This window comes from Corvus brachyrhynchos, unplaced genomic scaffold (assembly GCF_000691975.1).
Source record: "Corvus brachyrhynchos isolate BGI_N302 unplaced genomic scaffold, ASM69197v1 scaffold23, whole genome shotgun sequence".
Classification (NCBI taxonomy): domain Eukaryota; kingdom Metazoa; phylum Chordata; class Aves; order Passeriformes; family Corvidae; genus Corvus; species Corvus brachyrhynchos.
Window position 1 is genome coordinate 9562868 of NW_008238983.1, and position 18849 is coordinate 9581716.

The window sequence follows — 18849 nt, forward strand, 5'->3', positions numbered from 1 at the left end:
GGAAAGTTAGTGTTTTGTATGGCACAGGCTATTTAAATTGGAGCATCTGTGAACTGAGAGGAATGAACTTTGTCAGGAAAAACAAGCTGGGCCATCTATGATCAATTCAGAAAATAAAACAATATTCTCTCCTATTGGTATAATTGGACATCCTATCCATTCCTAGCCCTCAGGCACACTAGGAAGATGTTACACCTCTCACACTGGTCAGATGGAGAAAAATTCTAGAAAATCTCCCTTTTACTGCAGAAGTGTTCTTAGAGGGAGTGTCATTTTGATGGCACCAAAAAAGTTGCCTAGTACAGTGTTCCTGACAACTGTCTGGTCAAATTTTTCTGCTTCTGGGATGACGTGTTTGCCTCAGTAACCTTGATAAGGTTAGTTTCAGATAGGGCTATGCCCAGTAAGTTCATGCACCAGTACATGCTGGGGTCAACCCAGCTGACAAGCAGCTTTCCCAAAAAGGCCCTGAGGCATCCTAGTGGACACCAAGTTGAAGATGAGCCAGAAATGTGCCCTTGTGGCAAAGAAGACAGCCAGTGTCCTTGGCTGCCTTAGGAGGAGGAGGAGTGTTGCCAGCAGGTCAAGGTAGGTGATCTTTCTCCCCTGCTCAGCACTGGTAGGGCCACACCTCAAGCACTGGCTCCAGTTCTGGGCTTCTTAGTTCCAGACAGATATGGACATATTGGAGGACGTCCGCTGAAGAGCCACCAAGATGATGAAGGGACTGGAACATCTGTCCTTTGAGGAAAGGCTGAGAGCTGAGACTCTTCAGCCTGGGATAAGGAAGGCTTGGGGGAGAAGTCATCAATATGTACAAACACCTGAACAGAGGGTGCAAAGAAGAGGGAGTCAGATTCTCTTCAGTGGTGCCCAAGGACAGGACCAGAGGCAATGGACTCAAACTGGAATATGGAAGGTGCTGTATGAACACCGGGAGGGCACACTGTTACTGGGAGAGTGCCTGAACACTGGAACAGGTTGCCCAGAGAGGTTGTAGGGTCTTCTCCCTTAGAGATATTCAAAAGCTACCTGGCATGGTCCTGGACAACTTGCTCAGGGTCGCCCTCTGTGAGTTGAACAGGGTGACCTCCAGAGGCCCCTGCCCATCTCCACCCTTCTGTGATCCCGTAAAGCTGCCTGCCATGCATGGTTAGGGCATATGTCTAGTGCTGATGCATTACATCCTGGTTTGCGAGCACGTTGGGGGTCGGAAACAGACAGAGTAATCTTGCATCTTAGTTATGTTGTGCAAGCAGAGATTGCAATTCCAGATTCTCATTATTTCAGGCTAGCAAGGATCATTCAGAAGTGTCACATCACATCTCATTTCCATCTTTGAGACATTTGGCTGTGCAAATCATATGGCTTTGACAAATAATCCCAACACATGCACAGTACTGACATGCTGAAAAATCCAGCTAAAACTTTGGTACCATGGGTTTGGTATTTTGATCTGTGAAGTAAAAACAAAGTCCCTTTGTGCTGCTTCAGTTCATGGCAGTTACTTATCTCTACTTCCCCTCATCCATAGAAAGGCCAGAAATCCATCTGCTGTACAGTCAGTGGGCTCTTGGAGGACAGGAGAGACAAATGCTCTCTGGCCATCGCAGATCTGCTCCCACTTACCAGCAAAACTGGGCACTCCATCCACGCCATCCCATGGGCTTGAACCACAGCAACTCTCACCAGACATGAAGAGAGGTTTTCAGGCTGCATGGTGCTGCCAGGGCCCTCAGTCCCTCCCAGGCTGTGCAGTCATCTTCACTCTTGTCCCTGGTTTCTCAGAATGCCTTGTCCAGGGAGGTGAGAGGGGTGATTCTCATTCCCTCCCTCCCTGACCAGTTTGGAATGACTTTCCTGTTGCTGCCATGGAAACAGTGCCTGGAGTCACAGAAGAGGAAATATGTGTGTTGTTCAGCTGCTGCCAGGTGTGGGAAGGAGAGATCCCTCATTTTACCCACTCCAAGTTCCCACTGGGGGAAGAGATGTCAGCTTTAAGATGGGGGGCAGGGGGAAGAACAGTATGGCTCTAAACCACAACTCAGAAACCATGTCTGGAAATTAATTTGAATTCCCCCTCTGCCATTAAATTTACTTGAAACACTGAGTTTAAAATTCTGCAGGCACGGCTTGTTTTCACTTACTTTGCCTTTCCTTTTCAATACTGTGACATCATGAATCTTTTTCTTCTCCTGAAAAGGGAGCTGCTACTCCTCCCTGCTTGTTCTGCATTTGGGATCAGGGGCTTTAGTAATATGCATTGTATGAGACAGGTCTTGGACCTGTTACCAACACTGCTAGAAGGTTCCTAGCAGGAACCCAGTTCCACAGGGATAGATGTGGTTTTGATGGCTGTGTTTTGCTGTAATAAAGACTTGAATTTCAGATTGCTTTCACGATACTGTCAATGAAATATTCTGGTTGAAGTAATGCAGCAGATTGATTCATTCATTATTTCTACTCACTCTCTCTTCCCTCTTTTTTCTTTCCGCTGAATCAATGAAAGTAACAATGATTCCTATGGCTCTTGTTTTGTAATTGTATCATAGCACTAATTTTGATATTCCTTCTGTAAGGAACATCCCTGTAGAGATGCTTCTCTCCGCTTTAGTCTACTGACAGTTTCCTCAACATCTCTTGATGGCAACTGAGTAGTCTTTGAACTGAAATCTGTGCTGTAATTGTGGAAACAGCACAATTGTCTTAGTAAGGCATGGTAATTCTGGAGTGCAGCAAGTGTTGCTTGTGTGTTTGATCTCCCAGAGGCATAACCACACATCCAGTCCACATATTTAATTATTCTGTTCTATTCATTGAACTACTACTGCACTACTACAATGAGTAGTACAAATCTGGAATCTTTCTGTTTGAATGTTTGAGAACTCAATAGCAAAATCTATGTAGTGTTGTGTTGAAAGAATAGCCTGGATTCCCAATCTGGATGTTTTATGGATGAAAATTTATTTTTCTGTAGAAAAACCTAACACGCTATGTTTTCTGGTATCTGTTTGGTGGCAATAAATGTGTGTTTCACTGGTAAGAACAGCCATTGTTGGTCGGATGAACTGTCTTCACTGATGACCTCAAGTTATATGCTGAGAAAAGAGTAAGAACAGGGCCATAATATGTGATACTGTCTTCTAATACTCAAAAGCCACCTGTTTTCAGGTCTCCATGACCCAGTGAAGTTATGGTGTACTTAGTAACCATCAAAAGCATGCCTATTATGTAAAAAATCATCATCTTTCATTTGTTTTCAAGTCAGTCGAGTGCTTCTAGGTCAAAATCAGGGCTACTGAGAGAAATCCTATGGTGTCTGCTATGGACCTGGATGAGGAAGAAGAGGTACATCAAGCCTTCATTTCCAAGAGGCCTCAGGCTTTGGTCCTCAAAAGGGAATTCAGCCATTCTGGTACTGGGAAAACAGCGCAGTGGTGCATAACAATCTGGGACATTTCCTGGGTGCGTTGAGGACAGCTTCTTCATGTGGTCATGGATGGGCCAACTAGGAACAGTGCACTCCTGGACTGAATGTTTACTAATAAAGACCTGTTGGAAGATAAAACATCAACAGCAGCTGCAGAGACTGTGAGAGCATAGAGGTCAAGGGCTTGAGGAACACAAGTGATCAAATAAAGACCTGAACTTGAGAAAAGCAGATTTCAACTCAGTCAGGGAACTTCTAGGAAGGATCCAATGGGAACCTGTCTTGGAGGGCAAAGAAGCTCAGGAATGTTGGGAGATTTCCCAGTGCAGCTGCTTCTTGAAGTACAAAAGAGCAGCCTATCCCCCTAAGGAGGAAAAGGAGCAGACATAAAAAGAAATCACTTGGAAAGGCACCAAGCTACTAAGAGAGCCCAAATGAGAAAAGGAGCAGTAGAGCAGTGCAAAAGGGGACAAACTTCCAAAGCGGAATATAGAGGTACTGCTTCAGTGTGCAGAGATTCAATTAGGAAGGCAAAGGCTCAGCTGGAACTCAAAGTAGCAAGAGATAATAACATAAGAGTTTCTGCATGTTAGCAAGTAGAAGTACAAGAAAGATAAGCTCTGCTGCTGATTAGGACCAGCAAGTTCATAAAAAATGGCACAGGAATGGCTGAGGCACTCAGCCTCTCTTCTAGGTAATGTCAGGCCCCAAAACTCTGTGTCAAGAAGCAACAACAAAGCAAATGGCAAACCACTGATAGTATGGAAGGGTCAAGTGCGTTGCCGTTCAGCCCTACTGTCCTGCATAACTTCATTGCTGCCTGACTTTGTTACCCTGTTGCTCGTTCTTTGTTTCAAGTCCTTTTATATGTATCAAACAGTGTGGAACATGGAACCAGAATTTCACTGGCGGACACCTTCAGCTGGGAAAATTTACCATTCATTTCTTGATTTGACTTCCTATTTAAGAAAGAATTTATCCATGAGGAAACCTTCTAGACAACTTGTTCATGTTTATGTTAGAGGCCACAAATTCCATTCTATGTTACAGGCTGTGATAATTTGCCTGATACGACTATCTGGCTTGCTCCTCTGTAGTCTTCTCAATCTCCCTGAAACTGGAATTGCATTCAATGTCTTACAGTTTTCAGGTACTACATCTGTTTTAAGCTGTGTATTTCTTAGTTTGTCAGAACTATCGAGAAAAACACCATCTGATCTTCAATTTGCTACAGGTTGTTTTGTCAGTTTGTTTCACGACCTAATCACTTCAGTTTCAGGCAGATCCTCTGATAAGACTCCCCCAGTGATTTCTTAGCGTGAGAATTTCCCATGAAATAGTAAAGAATTTCATGAGGGATTCATTTGGTTTCTTTCCAACAAACCCTTTTATATCCTGATCCACCCAGTGGTTTTACAGACTCTCCAGGCAGATTCTTGCTCCTGATGCATTTGGAGAAATATTTGTTGGTTGCTTCAATGCCTTGGGCTATTTGTCCCTTAAAATCATATTGTGCTGTCTTGTCGTCTTATGTTTAACCTGTCAGCATTTATGCTTCTATATTTTCTTCACTTGAAGATTATTTCAACTTTCAGAAAATGTGTTTTTTATTAGTAGCAGCTTCCTTTTCCCTCCTTTTTTGTGTCAAACTTTTCTTGATACACTGCCTTGACTCTGGGCATTCATCATTCACTTCCAACAGTTAGTTTCCCTACTGTCTATGAATAGTTTACTTTTAGCTTTAAACAAACTTATTGATATTTTTTCTTACATATTTTCTCTTTTAATGTGGCTCCTAACTGGCAGATATTTTGCTTTCTGTGGCGATCTTGGATTTAAGGACAGAATGATCACTAAAAGTGGCTTCTCAACTGCAAGATGTGAAACTATCTGTCTTGACCAAGTCAAGAATTTAATCTTTTCCTGTGGGCAACCCAAGCATCTGTGTATGATACTATCCAAAATTCAGCTTATGTGCCATGTCGATCTCTTACCTTTTTTTTTTGGTATCAAGTATTGGTGTAATTGAAGACTCCCAGAACTATTGCATTTTGTACCCATCTTTCAAAATACACCTCTGGCAACTCCATAGTGCATTAATCCATATGTCAACCCATTAATGGTATTTTTACCAGTGAGATTGTTTGTTTTACTGGTTCTATACTGTTTCCCTACCTATACTTGCCCATACTACAATGTTATCCTGAAATACATGTTCCTTACCTATTTGTTTTCAAACAGGTGATTTTTAGACTATAATTTCATTATGAAAACCTTTACTTCATTCAAAAGATGAGCTATTCATACCAGAAATTAGAAGAATAAGATCATAATGATACTCCTTAAAACTAACATTTTCATTACTAATTGCTTTTCTCTTTCGTAAGGAACAATATGAATCTGTTGGGAATTTCCTGAAACTGTGGTATTTCTGTAGGGTAGCCAGAAAAGGAATGAATTGCCTAATTATTTTACTAGTTCTCTTCTTTGTAATAAAAGATGTAATAAAAGAGGAAATATTCAAAAGCTATTAAAGTTAACTGCTGCTGCCACAGAATCATCTGTGAGAGAAAATGTGCAAATCTCAACGGTTTGCAGTCCTTGAGTTCAAATTTTTTTTAGCCCATGCTGGTTTTTTTTTTTCTCTTTAATACTTAATAGTAGCAGAAATAAGTGAATTATTTGACTAATCAGTGTACTGTCTGCTAGGATACTAGAATTTTTGTTTATGAACATCCCTGTATTTAAGCTGAATTTGCAATTTTGATGTAATTCCTATTTATTTTAAAGTCTGTCCACATTCAGTTAGTGTAGCAAACTGTGTGTCTCAAGTGTGCAGAAAATCAAGCTTCTGTCTTGTTAGTTTCATGACAAGAAAAAAAAATCCTATAGGTATTCATTTGCATGTGCTAGGTTGTCTTAAAAGAAAAGCCCATCTTGCTTTGTTAGATAACTTTTGAATCCCTTAGTAACTTGCTAAGGACCAGCCTTTTAATAACTACTCATGGCAATATTCAGATCTAGTATCGTAATTAATTCAGAAATTCCAGGATAATTGCAAAATGATGGAGTCTTTTCTTGGATATGCTGCACTGATGGTCTACGTGTGGATTGAGAAACAAGTCTCTCTTACAAGGCAAGGAAAATCAAAAGAGAAAATTGTTCACCAGAATAGTTTTTCCAATGCAAGTAGGAGAAAAGAAAGGGAATAGATGTCTGCTCTTTTAGACCATTTTGGACAAGTGTAAAGCTAATGATTTATCATGCTGGTTCTCCATCTGTTCCTAGTGCCTAGGATGATGTGTGTTCTCACAACTCTGGGAGGGAGAACTAGTTCAGAGGCATATAGATGGGGAACCAGAGAACTCTATGAATAAAATGCTGGAGAAGAGTTCAGATCTCTAAGCATGTAGATAGACTGCCCAAGAAGTGGTGTGTGTCACTGCACTGACACCTCTGCAGCTATTGCTGGCATCTTGGCACGTTGCCCAACAGAGCTGGATCTAATCAGATACGAAAGGGAGACTAGAAGCTGAGGATGTTGTCAGAACCAGAAAAGGCTTTCTTAGTGCTTCAATGTCTAGGACATTTTTAGAAGTTTCACGTTTTGAGACCATGTTGTTAAAATTTCCTTACTTTTTGCATGCCTTTAAACCATACAAATATATGTATAATTAGGCATCTTCCATCTGCAGCAAGATTATGTTGCTCTTTCCCCAGCAAAATTACTCTGCAGATAAGCACTGGGAAATCAAGGTAAAAAACATCAGTCCATGGTTCTGTCTGATATATTAGATATGCTGAAAATGTGAAGTCAGGCCTCAAGAGCTGCTACTGTGAATGGAATTACCCTTTTCCATTCTAGACATAGTAAATCTTTGTGCTTGGATAGCTGAGAAGTAAATTAGAATTACACTGGCCTAAGCTTGTAAGACTGAAGAGTCAGGGTCTGTTACTAAACTTCAGCTCTACTTCTCTTGCTGTCCTTGGAGAAGGCCTACCTTCTCTGAGGATTTGTTTTGCTGTCACATTGAGCTTTACAAATAATAACAGTAAGCCCTGAAGCAGGTCAAAGTTAGTAAGGTAGAAAGTCAGTTTAATCTTACATCTTCCTTATGCTGCTGCAGAGGGTGGCAAAGCAAAACTATGACATTAGAAAGCTCATAGTAGTTCTAATCCTGCCCTAACGCTCCAGGGTTTTTACTTACAGTTTATTGTTTTATGGACAGAAGTCATTTGCATGGGAGGAAGTGGAATAGCGCAGTAGTCATGGTGGGTGATAAACCATTGGGAGTGTTGGCAAGGAATGCAAAAACCAGTGAGAAGAAGAAAAGAGTTAGCTTAAAGACTGAAGCTGAACACAAACAGAGAAGAAAAATCAATATAAAAAAGGACCAGGCCATTTGTAATAGAAAAATGGAGAAAATTTTAAAAACTTTGGTGATTATGCTGGAAAAGAAATAATGCAGTTTCTCCTGGAACAGAAGTCCAGGCATCTGGGCAGGGTGCCTTCAGAGAGCCAGGATTGCCTGTAACTCACAGAGGAACAGGGCAGTATGCCTGGAGAGCTAAAACATGCAGTGGAATGCAATTGTCACCATATTGGTATCAGGATCCGAAACAAAGAAAATAAAATAGGGTCTTATTCCTATAAAAGTTGTTAAAGGCATAAAAGGGACTTCTTTGAAGTAATTTTACATAAAAATGAAGGAATAGTTTATTTTTAAACACTGTAATCAGCCAAACTAGTTCTTTATCCCGTAAATAATCCATATGCATAATAGCCTAGATGCCATGCTAATCTCTTGTAAAGAAGCGTGGGATTGCTAAATCAGTCAGATCAGGTAAAGGAATAAACTAGAGAAATTCAGGCTGATAAAATACAAGCATTTACATAAAGTGAAACATGTCTTTATGTAATCATCATGATCAGAGAGTTTGATAGCCTCTGATCTAATCAATAGCAATGGTATAAAGACTTGAAAAAATATTCAGAACTCATCAGTTCTCTAGGATCATGGTAAAAATAGGTTAAAAGAAACCTCTGGAGGTCTACTCCAAGCAGGTCTAGCTTCAGTGTTAGATCAGATGTGAAGATGACTTTTAAAATCATCAAGAATGGAGATTCTGTGTGTACAACCTGTTTCAGTGTTTCACTACCCTCGATGTGTTGTTTGATTTTGGAGTTGTTTTCTTTTTTTTTTATTTCGTTACTGTTTTTGTTGTTTGTGTTTGTTCTTTTACCTTTTGTTCAGTTGGAATTTACTTTGTTGCAACTTGTCACTGTTGCCTGTGTCTGGTTGCTGCATGTGTCTGGCAAGAGCCTGGTGATGTGTTTACTATAATCCCCTTAAAGAAGTAAAAGTCTGCAACAGCCATGCTACAGGCTGGGGGCAGAGTGGCTGGAAAGCTGCTCAGCAGAAAACGACCTGGGAGTACTGGTCAACAGCAACTGAACATGAGCCAGCTGTGCCTAGGTGGCCAAGAAGGCCAAGGGCATCCTGGCCTGTATCAGCAATAGTGTGGCCAGCAGGACCAGGGCAGTGATTGTCCCTCTGTACTCGGCACTGGTGAGGTCACACCTCAAATCCTGTGTTTGGTTCTGGGCCGCTGCCTGCAAGAATGACATCAAGGGGCTGTAGCGTGTCTGAAGGAGGTCGACAGAGTGAAGGGTCTGGAGGGTCAGTTATATAAGGAGCAGCTGAGGGAGCTGGGGCTGTTTAGCCTGGAGAAAAGGAGGCTCGGGGTGACCTTGTTGCTCTCTACATCTCCCTGATGGGGGTATAGCAAGGTGCGGATCAATCCCTTCTTCCAGGCAGCCAGTGAGAGGACAAGGGCACAACAGTCTCAAAGTGTGCCAGGGGAGGTTCAGGTGGGCACCAGGAAGAATTTTTTCACTGACAGGGTTGTTAAGCATTGGAAGAGAGTCATCCCTGGAAGTGTTCAAGAAAGGACTGAATGTGTCACTTAGTGCTGTGGTCTAGTTGACATGGTGGTGCTTGGTCAAAGGTTGGACTTCTAATCTTGGAGGTCTTTTCCAACCTTAGTGATTCTGTGAAATACATCCTCCCTAGACCATCTCTTCTCCATGCTAAACAAACCAAATTCCTTTACCTTCTGCTTGTATAATATGTCCTTTAATCTTCTGACCAACCATTTTTGTGGCCCTCTGGTGGTCTTGCTTCAAATATCTTGTCATGTCTTGTCCTGGTGGCCCAAAATCAACCACTCTACTTGATATAAGCTTAAGGAGTACTGAATAAGAGGGAATAATCACTTCAATCATTTCCTTGTTCTACTAGTAGCTCTCTTGTTAGTGCAGTGAAATGAGTGTTTGGCCACTGTTACCACAGCAATGCACTGCTGATCACAACTTTGTGTCTACCACACCCCCAGATCCTTTCTGAGGAGATGCTGTACTGTTACATGGGATTCCATCCTTTATGCAGGACCATTTGTTTCTCTTTCATGAACTTCATGGCACTGTTGTTGGCCTTCCAGCTTGTCAAAGTTCATCTGAGTGGTAGTCCTGCCCTCCAGTGTATGAATTGCTTTCTTCAGGTTGGTTACCTGGAAACTTGTACTTATAGGTGCAGTCACTTCTCCATTAAGATTCTTCAAGAACGTATGTACCCACCACTGAGTTTTTGAATCTGCCGCCTCTCTGCTTGTCTGATTACCTTTCTGTGAGCTTTTTCCATCACCCCCCTGTTATTCAGTATAAGTCCAGTGAAAAAGGATAAGAACAGAACAAGTGAAAACACAGTCCAACAATAGAGTGTAGAGAATATGGAAGCTATTGATTGGTAATATTGATTCTAAAGTCCAGTTTCAAAGCTTTTGAAGAGCATTTAGTGTCAGATGTTTGGGGGTATTGGTAGTGGTGGTTTTTGTACTGTTTGAAAGCATGAAGACACTCTGTTTTCCTTCTACTTACAGGATGGGCTGTCAGGTCTGGTTTGTGTCTGATGCTATCTGTCCCTAGGTTTCTGCCAAGTTAAACTTTCCTAGGTTTTGCTGTTTTCCTTAGGAAGCATGTGCTCCAGTTTTTGCTATTCATGTGTGTTTGGTACAATAGGTTAAGAACAGTTTGTTACCAACATCACTCCGAGTAGTGGCGTTCATTTGGAGCGTATAGATGTGGAGTATGTGGCATTGTGCATGATGCCATAGGATGTGCCTAGGAATATACATATACTACTTGGCATTAATTGAGGTATGTTTTTTCTTGTTTAACAGATTACAAAAAGATAGAGCCAACGTTGTACACTTCTACAGCCTGTGTACTTTTTTTGAACTTCTGCGGTTTCTAAGATCCTCCTTTGGAAGACTTCAATCCCAGAGACGATTTATTTGTTTGTGTAGCTGTAATCAGACTTCCCGTATTCATCTCACCCAGGATTCCCAACCTGGATTATCACTGCTGTTATTTGTCTGTATTTGAAGATTCAAATGATCACCATTTGCCCCAATTAGGTTTTTTATAGCATATTTGCAATCAAAAGCCAAACACTTCTCCTCTTTTCATGTCGTGACCTAACGATTCTTAGGAACCCAGTAATTTTGCAACCCTCTTGGGCCTAAATTTAGATAGTTTTTTTAGTGGTTTTTTGTTGTTTTTGTTTTTTGTTTTTTAATTTGTTTGTTTGTTTTTAATCAGCTTTTTTTTACTGTCACTACTGATTTTACTGTGTCTTTTGCTTGGCATTGATACATATCTCTGTGTGAAATGATTGAAGGATTAGTTTAAGGTTGTAACAGACAAAGTAAAATGAGATCAACTCCAAATACAAGCCAATTTCTTTTGCCCTATTTTACCCTTCCCAACATTCAAATGGGTCAATACAGATGACCCAGCACATGTAAAGCAAAAAAAAAAACCAGAATATCCTCTGGTTTGGTATGCCCTGAGCTCAGGAGTTCCTAACTTTTCCGAAGGCTGTGAAGATTTCCATCATGCTTGTTCAGTGTCTGGACCACTGTGAAATGTTATGACCTGGCTCAAGTCTTATATACTGCTTGAAGCTTTGGTGGCTGCACAGGACAGAAAAAATACAAAACGCTGAAAAAGAAAGTGCATTGAATTGCCATCTATGGAATAATGAATATTTTTTACAAAACTAACCCCAGCATGGTAGTGACCAAATACCATTTTTAAAACATAAATTACTTCAGGCTCTAGGTGATAAATACTTTGTATAACTTCAAAACAATTTGATAAGGTTATCATGAAGTTCTTCCCTTTCCAAGTTGCTCTCTTGAGTGATTTCTCTGGATTACTCTCATCATTATCTCTGATCTCTGGTGACTTCCCACTCCCACACCCCCTCCTGGTGCCAAGTGCTAAGGACTGCCAGGCTGGTCACTGCACTTTGTAGTGCCTTTGCATGGGCGCTTGCTTTGGCATTATTGCCCTTTGTAACACAGTCGTTGAGGCTGCTCTTGACATGCTATTAACTAAATTAATTTTGATGTTGCATTGTAGTTTCTGCTGTTCTTCATTCTGCAATTGTCTTGACAACAGATTTGCATAATCAGTGAGTAGGAATTTGTTTTTAATTTTGTTGTTCTGATTAGCTTGATTCAGATAAATAATAGAAAGTTGTGAAGATAACACAATGTGGCATGAACTGGTGAAAATGATTGTAAACATAACAAATAAGACAAATGACGGAGTCAGGTTCAGTGATTATTTTTATAAAATGTAAGCAAATGTTATTTCTGGTTTCTGTCTTCTTACACTGTGACAGCTGCTTGAAATGTAAAACATATGGATTTATTCAAATATTAGTCACTCTCACTGCTTCCCAAACAAAGAGAAGGAAGCTTATTTATTTGTTTTCTGCCCAGGTTTCTTGGTATGGAGGGAAAACAGATTCACAAATCTTATTTGAATTCTTCTTTCCTTTTCTCAGTCCAAAGGCAACCCTGTGGACCTGCACCTTTTCATGGCATGAGGGAATACCAAACACAGTTGCTTATTAAATTTAATGTAGAGGATAATTCTTGAAGTAGTAAGTGTTTAACTCTGCACATATCCCACCTCCCCACCTTTTATCTCCTTCCTTTAATTTCTAACTTCTGATGGCACCTGACAGAACATGATTAAGCAAGAAATAGTAGCAATTAAAAAGCTGGTAATGATGTTCCTGTTCATGTTTTCTAGCCATTTTCATGCATTAGAAACCCAAGATTATTTCTTTCTTAAGTAATTGAGTACATCTCTGCTTCCTGCTTGAGGAGTAACATACATACAACTGCCCTTTTCTAGTAATCTCTGCAGGGCAGGACTTAAATAATGTGGGCAGTGAAACCAGAAAACAATAATTTCTACATTTTGAGAAGAGCAGAGTTTCCTCAATAAGGAACCAGGGCGAGAGAGAATGAGAGAAATTCCTTAAACCAATCAGTTTAAGGCATTTGCTGGAGTAGCTCTTAGTGTAATAGGACTGAAAGAAATTTAGTGGAGGATGAGTCATGAAATGTGCTAGGAAATGAAAGAAAGATGGAAGGCAGAAGAGAACAGAAAGCAATAAGTAGGAAAGAAAAATAAATGTCAAAGTGAAGAGTAGAAAAGTATATTTTGGAGACTAGAATCATGAGCAAAAAAATGTTCTGTGGACAAAGTTATCATGACAAAAGGGTATTATTTGAAGAAATGCAGAAGTTTCTGGAAAAGCTGTCAACCAGAGTGATTCATTGAAGGAATACAAAGCATAGAAAAGATATGAGAAGATACACAATCCAGACCATTGAAGGAAAAAAAAAAGGCAAAATAATACTTACTTTTGAAGTATTTCAGTAAAATAGGTTTGGAGCATTTCTGTATTTAGTTGGCTTGGCATAGCATGGACAAAAGGGAGAAGCTGGAGAAACACTGTTTGCATCCCTACTAGATTTAAAGAACACAATGAGCTGCACTTGATGTCTAGGAAAAGGCAGGTGGACAACAGAGAGTGAGGAGCATTTGTTGCCGAGTTCTTGGTGCTTAACATTCTCTTGGCAGCATTATGGGGACAGATGCACCTTCTTACTAGGCAGGTAAGCCAAGTGCCCGTGCTAAGCCACGGCAAAGAACACGTCTGACCTGCCTCACCTGGGATGGTGAGAGGTGAACTGACTGGATGAAAATCTATGCTAAGCACCAAAATGTGCATTGTTGTGATAGAATCAAGGAGCTTAAAAAATGCAGTGGAACAGGATAGCTGTTAAAACTTCTGCTTTTATTTTGAAAGTAAACATAATGCTCAGTTTGATTTTCTTGGGTATTTTATACTATCAAAACTTCTCCAGGCTTGCATGCTTTGATATAAGCATGCTGGCATGGCAAATACTGTATCACTTTGATTTTTCATTCTTCAACAATTTAGTAGTATTTCTGCGTTAAGGGTTTTATTTTATGCAAACAAGATCAGGATTTGAATAATAACTCTTGGAAACCCGATCAACTGTCTCTTCGGCTTTTCAGGCAATTGATTCTTCTAGGTGAGAGAAAAGCTCTCTGTGAAGGAGGCATATATGAAAGAGGTGATTATTGTCAGGTGATTTTTATTAATCATATCTTCAGGTAACAGTGAAAAAGATAGTTCTGCACACTACAAAAATGTGAAGAGAATACTATTAACTATTGATTACTATAGCACTGTTGACCATTTCACTTAATGAGCAGTGATGTTTTGATCTTCAAATCAATCTGACTTTCAGTGGCATTCTTGTACTCTGTATAGATTTGTTTGGAATAATAAATTCACAGTTAAGCAGGCTTTGTCACATAGTGGCCAGTTAAGTATTCACTGGCTATTTCATGCTGTGTATAATCTATGTGGATGTCCCCCTTTACTCATAGTGCAGGACAGAAGTTATTCCATGTCAGTAGCAAGAGAAACAAAGAGGAGTGATCCAGTTGGATTAAGCAGAATGACCACCAGCCAGTTCCTGTCTTACATTTCAGTTATGGTTTGCCTCATTTCAGAGATTTGAAAAGTTTAATGCCTTCATTTACCCTTGATTTCTTGGTCAGAGGTTTTGGGTAGGACATAGAATGAACACTTATGAGTCCTACTCTGCTTCTACCATTTCTTCCTTTCTCTCAAATACTAAGTTCTCAATGGCCCTTGGTGGACATAAGTCATGACTCCAGTAATTTCCAGTGCTGTTCTGCCAGGCAGGACCTTTCTGAGGAGTTATTCAAAGGACTCCCTCCCATACTCTGCATTACAGGGAGGTCCTTTTGGAAAAAAAAAGAGGGAGAAAGGGATAATGGGTGAATTTGTGTGGGTAGGGGAATTATTTAAGAAATGGACTCTCAAAATATTTCTCCTTCAGCCTTCATCAGAAAGGGGCAGGAGAGATGTTTTTGTTTACCTGTGAAAATGACATAATGTAACTATGACCAAAATGGAAGGGCAGCAACACTTCACAAATTTGCAATAACCATTAGCTCCCCAAAAGTATTTAATATTTTAATTTGATAAAACTAGTGCTACAATATGTGGGGAATGTGGCCCTTTAAGAAATGGTGGAGATTTTACTTATATTCATTTTACTTTTTTTTTTTTTAATTTAAAAAAAGAATCTTTTGTGTATAAAACCAAAACCACGCTATAAGTACCTTTATAAGCTCTGTGGATAAATCTTATCTGGTAGGAGTGATTTGGTTTCCTTGACAGAATAAAAGAAAATACATTAAATTAGTGGTAGGAATGTTAGCACAGCTTTTGTCCAAAACTACTTGAGTTTTCCTACTGCACATCATTAAATGCAGAAATTAAGCTGTGCTCAGGCCATATCAACACACCTACAATTTAGTTAATTTCACTGGTGTATACTGTGATGGTTATCAATTTTTAAGTGCAGAAACTTCTGTCACCACAGGATCATCCACAGAACTTTGCGTCTTTTTTTCAGTAACACAAATTGTACTTATTTGTGATCATACTTAGGTCAGCTTGCTAAGATCTGTATGCTACTGAGAGATCTGCATGAACTCTGTAGGCCTGACTTACTAAATGTATTTGGAAATTCCTTCTTAATCTCAAGAGAAGTCAAAGCAAATGGTTTAACTTTCTTTTTTCAGGAACTGCAGTTTGAGAGACTGACTCGAGAACTTGAGGCTGAACGTCAGATTGTTGCAAGCCAGCTGGAGAGATGTAAACTTGGATCAGAAACTGGAAGCATGAGCAGCATTAGGTAATGTACAAATTGTTGATGTCTTTATAATTAGTAAATTTTGTTGCTGTTATGAATTATCACCAAGTTTGATAATCTTTTTGTAAAAAAGTTATACACTAGGGAGAATGACATTTTAGTAGAGTTTGAAAATTTGCATTGTGACCTGCTTTTTAAAAAGAAAATTTCATGCGATTTTGTATCTTGTTTGTCCAGTAACAGAATAGTAGTCACATTTGGAATTCGTTGATTTGCTGGAGTCTGAATGGATTATCAGCAACTTGTTTCCCCCACCAATACAGCTGTAATTTTCAGCTGAAGATTTTTAGCTTCATAATTGCAGAGTTGTATTGATAAGTGAACCTGTTTAATCATAATTTTATCTCTCAAGGTATTAAAAGCTTTAGAATGAATTACGTAAAGCTGCTGACCTGTCATCAAAATGTAATGAGAAGATATAAGTGACTCTCTTTGTTTAAACATTGGTTTACTTTAAGAAATTGTCCTGGTACATTGTTTGGAGGATGGCAAGTTTATTTAAGAAATTGTAACAAAGGAAACTGATCTCTTGGTGAATTTAGTGGAAGTACAGACTTTGCAGTTTTTAGCTTCTTGATACGTGTGTTTCTGTTTTCTCAGTGAAGCTAATAAATGGAAGATGATGGTACTAGAGTTTCAAGAATTGAGGAAAAAAAAAGTTGTATAGGCATGTGTTCTATTTTTATCAGTGGAAATATGAATAGATAATAGTAAGTATAACATGCCAAGCTAAGCAATTCAAACAACGTTTCAATCAAATAAATGATATTTTTCCATTATAAGTAGGAAATAATTATTCAGTAGAATGTCAAAGATGTAACAAAAATACTGAATGCAAGATCCATTAAAATGGCAGAAGTCAGAAAAATCTTTCACTAATTCAGCAGAAGCTGTACATGAAGTTGACTTAAAATACAAGCATTCTTAATAAATCAGTTGAGAATTAACTCCTTAAGATAAAATCCTCTGTTATATGTTTGTCACCATCTAGGCTTGTCAACATTAGAAAAAGTATGTTACTTAAGTTTTTTTCAGCATGAAATAGGTAATATTTGGCAGTGCAGGAGAATATATTTGCATGACTATATTTGCATGTCAAGTGTGTTTGCCTAGCACTTTAAAGTTTACATATGGTATGGCTGCATTTCAAGAAAGTTATCTGAAATATGTTTGAGTAATACTGAGGTATGTTTAAATAATGCTGTTATTTTAGGATTATTCCAGTCAGCGATATGAAGGTTGGGAAATTTCTTGTTGTGAAGTAAATGCTTCCTTGGTGAACTTTTTTCTTATTGATAAAGTTATACTTTAGAGTTACCAGGGATATTAACATCAACTGACTCTTCATTGAGTTCTGAAACTCCAGTTATTCAAGAAGTTTAATAATTGGACTGCTTATCTGTCTGTGGAATATAGCAATACATAGAACAATGGAAGAGATATTATGCAAATTTTTGACATCTGTAATTTACCCTGGAAATGTTTTACATACGACCAGGCAATTTCTAGCATTTTAACTAAAAACATTTTAAGAAGTACCTGAAATACTGTTTTTCAGAAGATAACATCGAAAGCTTACAGTTAGATAGCTGTCCTTAGGCTTGGCAAGTGATATAAAGAGGAAATCAATAATAATCTAATATTGTTTGTGTTGGGTTGTTGTTTATCCCATATGTATTAAATAAGTAATCTTCTGTCCAAAAAATTCTAAATCATCATTTTAGGGGCTTAGAACTAACACAGATACTAAATGAAGTCAAAATTCTGTCAGGTTGCTGTGCTGACTTCCCAGTGCTCATCTACATTTGAGAATGTTTCTTTAGCATTGTATTCTTTGACATATCCTTGATCTGTAGTCATTTTTTTAGGGGATTGGGGACTGTATTCACCAGGAATTTTGCTAAAAAGGGCTTGACTGTTTTCTTTTAAGGAACAAGTACTTGGCTGTGAACCAAAGGCAGAATCAGTAGCTTCTGATAAAACGGAATAAAATGCTTAGGCCATGAGTTAGGACAAAACTTGTGAACTCCTCCCTTCCCCAGTGTTTCCCTGTTGGCAGCCTCTGAACAGTTCATTACTCAGCCTGCTGAGTATTAAAATTTCATGATACATTCCATAAGGAGACAAGTCATGTTCTATTCTGCTTCATTCCTCTGGCTGAGGTGCTTATTCCTTCTGGGCCAGATCTTCAGTCTGTCACTCCCTTTAGTATGGGGGGGGTGGGCGGGGCAATTAGATGCCAGCATATCTTTAGAGCTCCTCAATCTCTGATAGTTTTAAGCACATATTAAAGAAGTGTACTGTTAGCAAATCCTTAGAACTTTAAGATTCTCTTTCATATTCTTTATCACTGTTTTATGTGAGCAGTTTCTTTGGGTTTTTTTTGTTGCTGTTGTTTTGGATTTTTTTTAAGGACTCTTAGTGTTTGAACTGAGGAGTGTAGCTCTAACCTAGCCTACTCTTTTTCTTTGAACACAGCGTTTGCAAGGCAACAGACTTTTTCTCAACTGAATTTCTACTCAGTACTGGAATTGCTAGAACTGATGTGCCATTTGTTACTGAAAGTCTCTTGAATAGACTGTCATTTGTGCCTGAGTGCCTGAAGCAATATGCTGAAGTTTCTGTATCTTACAAGTCGCAAAAATGCAGTCTAATAAGCTGAATAACATGGAAAGCACACCTGCTTTGTATATGCTTTCTTCAGTAGAGTTCTCTTCCTTAGAAATGCCTATGTTATTCACACTTTAACACCAGGAAACTTACGTTTTCCTTAGGAGGATACAATTTTTGCAAATTCATTGAAAAGAAAAGTACCACAAGTCTAATTGATAAACCCATAAGAGCTTTCATTTCAAGAACATTGAAGAAATAGCTGGAATGCATTGTGACATTGGTAGACAGCTGCTGCTGTGTTGGTCAAGTTAATAAAATTGCAATTACAGTTTTCCTGTGCAGCTGTCAGTGTTAGATCTGATTTAGGCTACTTGTTGGGAAAGGATATATAGTGGTCTTTGTAGATATTTAATATAAAGGACTGATAAATCCAGTAGCCTCATAGAGGTGAGGCTCCCACAACCTAGACCTGCACAGTGTGGAGAAATGGGCTGAATGGAACCTCATGAAGTTGAAATTTATAAATGATTTGCAAATGTATCTGGGATGGAGTATCCCCTTGTTACAACACAGGCAGAGATAGAAAACAGCCTTGCAGA

The 18849-nt window shown here is 39.1% G+C and overlaps 1 protein-coding gene across 1 annotated transcript in view; it reads left to right on the forward strand.

Annotated features, from left to right (window-relative positions):
* The window catches only part of CTNND2 (catenin delta 2), a 656025-nt gene that overhangs the window by 233677 nt on the left and 403499 nt on the right, over nucleotides 1–18849 (forward strand). Inside the window, exon 3 of the mRNA XM_017738706.1 lies at nucleotides 15507–15619. Within this exon, the coding sequence (XP_017594195.1) occupies nucleotides 15507–15619 (113 nt within the window). The remainder of the gene's footprint in view (nucleotides 1–15506; nucleotides 15620–18849) is intronic.